The sequence below is a fragment of the Octopus bimaculoides genome, chromosome 12 (genome assembly GCF_001194135.2).
Source record: "Octopus bimaculoides isolate UCB-OBI-ISO-001 chromosome 12, ASM119413v2, whole genome shotgun sequence".
NCBI classification, from domain to species: Eukaryota; Metazoa; Mollusca; class Cephalopoda; order Octopoda; family Octopodidae; genus Octopus; species Octopus bimaculoides.
Genome location: NC_068992.1, coordinates 22,032,763 through 22,035,671, shown reverse-complemented (window position 1 = coordinate 22,035,671; position 2,909 = coordinate 22,032,763). Strand labels below are relative to the sequence as shown.

Sequence of the window (2,909 nt, the reverse complement as noted above, 5' to 3'; positions counted from 1 at the left end):
CGAAAGGATGAAAGGCAAAGTCGACCTCGGCGGAATTTGAACTCAGAATGTAAAGACAGACGAAATCCTGCTAAGCATTTCGCCCGGCGTTCTAAAGTTTCTTATTTCTTTACTGCTCACAAGGGGCTTCACACAGAGGGGACAAACAAGGACAAAAAAGAAAAAAAGGATTAAGTCGATTATATCGACCCAGTGCGTAACTGGTATTTATTTTATCGACCCCGAAAGGATGAAAGGCAAAGTCGACCTCGGCCCGGCGTGCTAACGTTTCTGCCAGCTCGCCGCCTTAAAATAGGTATATTATTGACGAATGACGACTCTGATGAGCAAATATAAATATATGCCTTTTCATGGCAAATAATCCTGCGAATGTAAAAGCAGCGAGCTGATAGAATCATTAGCATGTCGGCGCTAGCGTAGCTAGAATGTGTGCGGCCCTTCTGTTTCTTGCCCCCGGACCCCTCAAAAAACCCCTCTTGTCTCCGGACCCCTCACATAGCCTTCAGCAGACGCAAAAGTGACGCACTCCATCCAGCTATGCTAGTGCATGTCGGGAAAAATGCTTAGCGGCATTTCGTCCGTCGCTAAGTTCTAAGTTCAAATTCTTCCGAGGTCGACTTTGTATTTCATCCCTTTCGGGGTCAATAAAATAAGTACTAGCTGAACTCTGGGGTCGATGTAATCGACTTTCCTCGCCCCCGAAATTGCTGGCTTTGTGCCAAAATTATTATTATTATTCAAATTCCTACGAGGTCGACTTTGCCTTTCATCCTTTCGAGGTCGATAAATTAAGAACCAGTTACGTACTGGGGGTCGATGTAATCGACAAAGGGTTGTCTGTCCTTGTTTGTCCCCTCTATGTTTAGCCCCTTGTAGGCAATAAAGAAATAAATCATCATCATCATCATCATCATCATCATCATCATCATCATCACCACCATCACCACCACCACCACCATCATCATCATCATCATCATCATCATCATCATCATCATCATCATCATCATCATCATCATCATCATCATCATCATCATCATCATCATCATCATCATCGCGGCGAGCTGGCAGAAACGTTAGCACACCGGGTAGCATTATGCTTAGCAGCATTTCTTCCGTTTTCACGTTCTGAGTTCAAATTCCACCGAGGTCGACTTTGCCTTTTATCCTTTCGGGTCGATAAAATAAGTACCAGTTAAGCATTGTGATCGATGTAATTGAGTTATTCGCCTCTCACTCTCTTTCCCCAAAATACCGCGGATTTGACGCCTCTATCATAAAAAGAAATGCCGACATGTGTGTCCTGGCTTTTAGAATAACTACATCTGTATTTCTCTGAGTCATAGGAAGCCGCTAAAAGGACAGGAGTCAGGAAGGGCGCTAAATCGTAAAACGCTACTTAAAATCGACGTTTCTTTATCAATATAACCTTTACTTTAACCCAATGACCTAGAACAGATCATTTCGCAGTGTGGACTACGGTCATGTTCTGTTTATCTTGATATGAGATCACCATGTCGCGCACATATGGTTGTGATGCATGTGCCTGGTGTACCCTTATCAGACAGGTAGTCATGATGGGTATGCAGGGCTTCGTATATTTTACCCCAGTGTCACTTTGATGGCATGCACTGCTCTCTCACTCAATAATAATAATAATGATAATAATGATAATGATAACTATAATTATAATAATAATACATCGAAATTACCTTCAATCATCCGTCTGGCCGCAATTAACATCAGCCCCAGAGCGAACTCTGAGACACAATCACTGGAAACTGTGCTGCAGTTTGCTGCAACAATGTTTCGCTTTTTAATTTCTTCCAAATCAAGATGTTCATAGCCGACTGACATAGTGCACACAGCCTTCAGTTGCGATCCTGTACAAAAAGAAAAAGAAATGACACCAGAAAAGATAAAAATCAATTAATGTGTGTGTGCGTGTGCATGTGGTTTTGTGTGTGTGTGTGTGTGTGTGTGTAAGGCATGGGTGTGTAGCCAAGAAGCTGGTCTTACAACCGCGTTGTTTCGTGTTCAACTATAGCCTCGGACTAACCAATACCTTGTGAGTGAAGTTGACAGACGGAGACTGTGTGGAAGCCTGTCGTATATATGTGTGTGTACTTTGTGTGTGTGAGTGTGCGTGCTTGTCTTTGTGTTTGTGTCTCCAACACCGCTTGACAACCAGTGTTGGTTTGTTTACGTTTCCTTAAGCTATCAGTTGAGCAAAAAAGAGCTATAGAATAATACCAAATTTTTTTTTTTTTTTTTTAAAGGGTCGATTTGTGGTGATTGAAACCCTTCAGAGTGTTGCCCCATCATAAGTACTAAAAGAGAAAAAACATTAAAAACAAAAGAACAAAAAAGGTGACACAGACAGAAATTTTGGTGAACTCAATTTAATATTGCATTCGGCTTTAGGAAAATATATTGTCAGTTCAATCAGATTTGCAAAAAAAAGTGCAACATAATAATAACAACAACAAAACAACAACACAGATCTTGATAAACTAATAATTACTTTTTGAGACACAAGAGATATACGTTGAACGAAACATCAAATGTGCGATTTTAGTTTGAGCGTAGATTGCCTGCGGCATCTTCTAAAGAATTGTTCAACCTATTGACCCGACTGCAGAGAGAGTAATAAGTATGTGGTATTATATTGCTGCCTTCACCAAAGAGTTTGGTATCGCTAATTCACTTGTAAAAAACACAGAGACTGTCAATAAACAATTCCAATTACCATTTATTATTATTATTATTTTCTTTTAATAAAAAAAAAAAAAACGAAAGAAAAAAGAAAATTCGGTTTTGAAGATTTAAAAACAAAATAAAATTCAACATTTTTTTGATTATTTTAAATTTTCGGCCAGAGTGACATGTTCAAACATTAATTAATGTACCAC

At 39.6% G+C, this 2,909-nt stretch overlaps 1 protein-coding gene across 2 annotated transcripts in view; it reads right to left on the bottom strand.

The window, feature by feature from the left end:
* The window catches only part of LOC106874184 (glyoxylate reductase/hydroxypyruvate reductase), a 31,007-nt gene that overhangs the window by 3,516 nt on the left and 24,582 nt on the right, over positions 1 to 2,909 (bottom strand). For both annotated transcript variants that reach the window (XM_014921840.2, XM_014921839.2), the window contains exon 2: positions 1,710 to 1,880. In XM_014921840.2, coding sequence (XP_014777326.1) covers positions 1,710 to 1,880 — 171 coding nt within the window. The remainder of the gene's footprint in view (positions 1 to 1,709; positions 1,881 to 2,909) is intronic.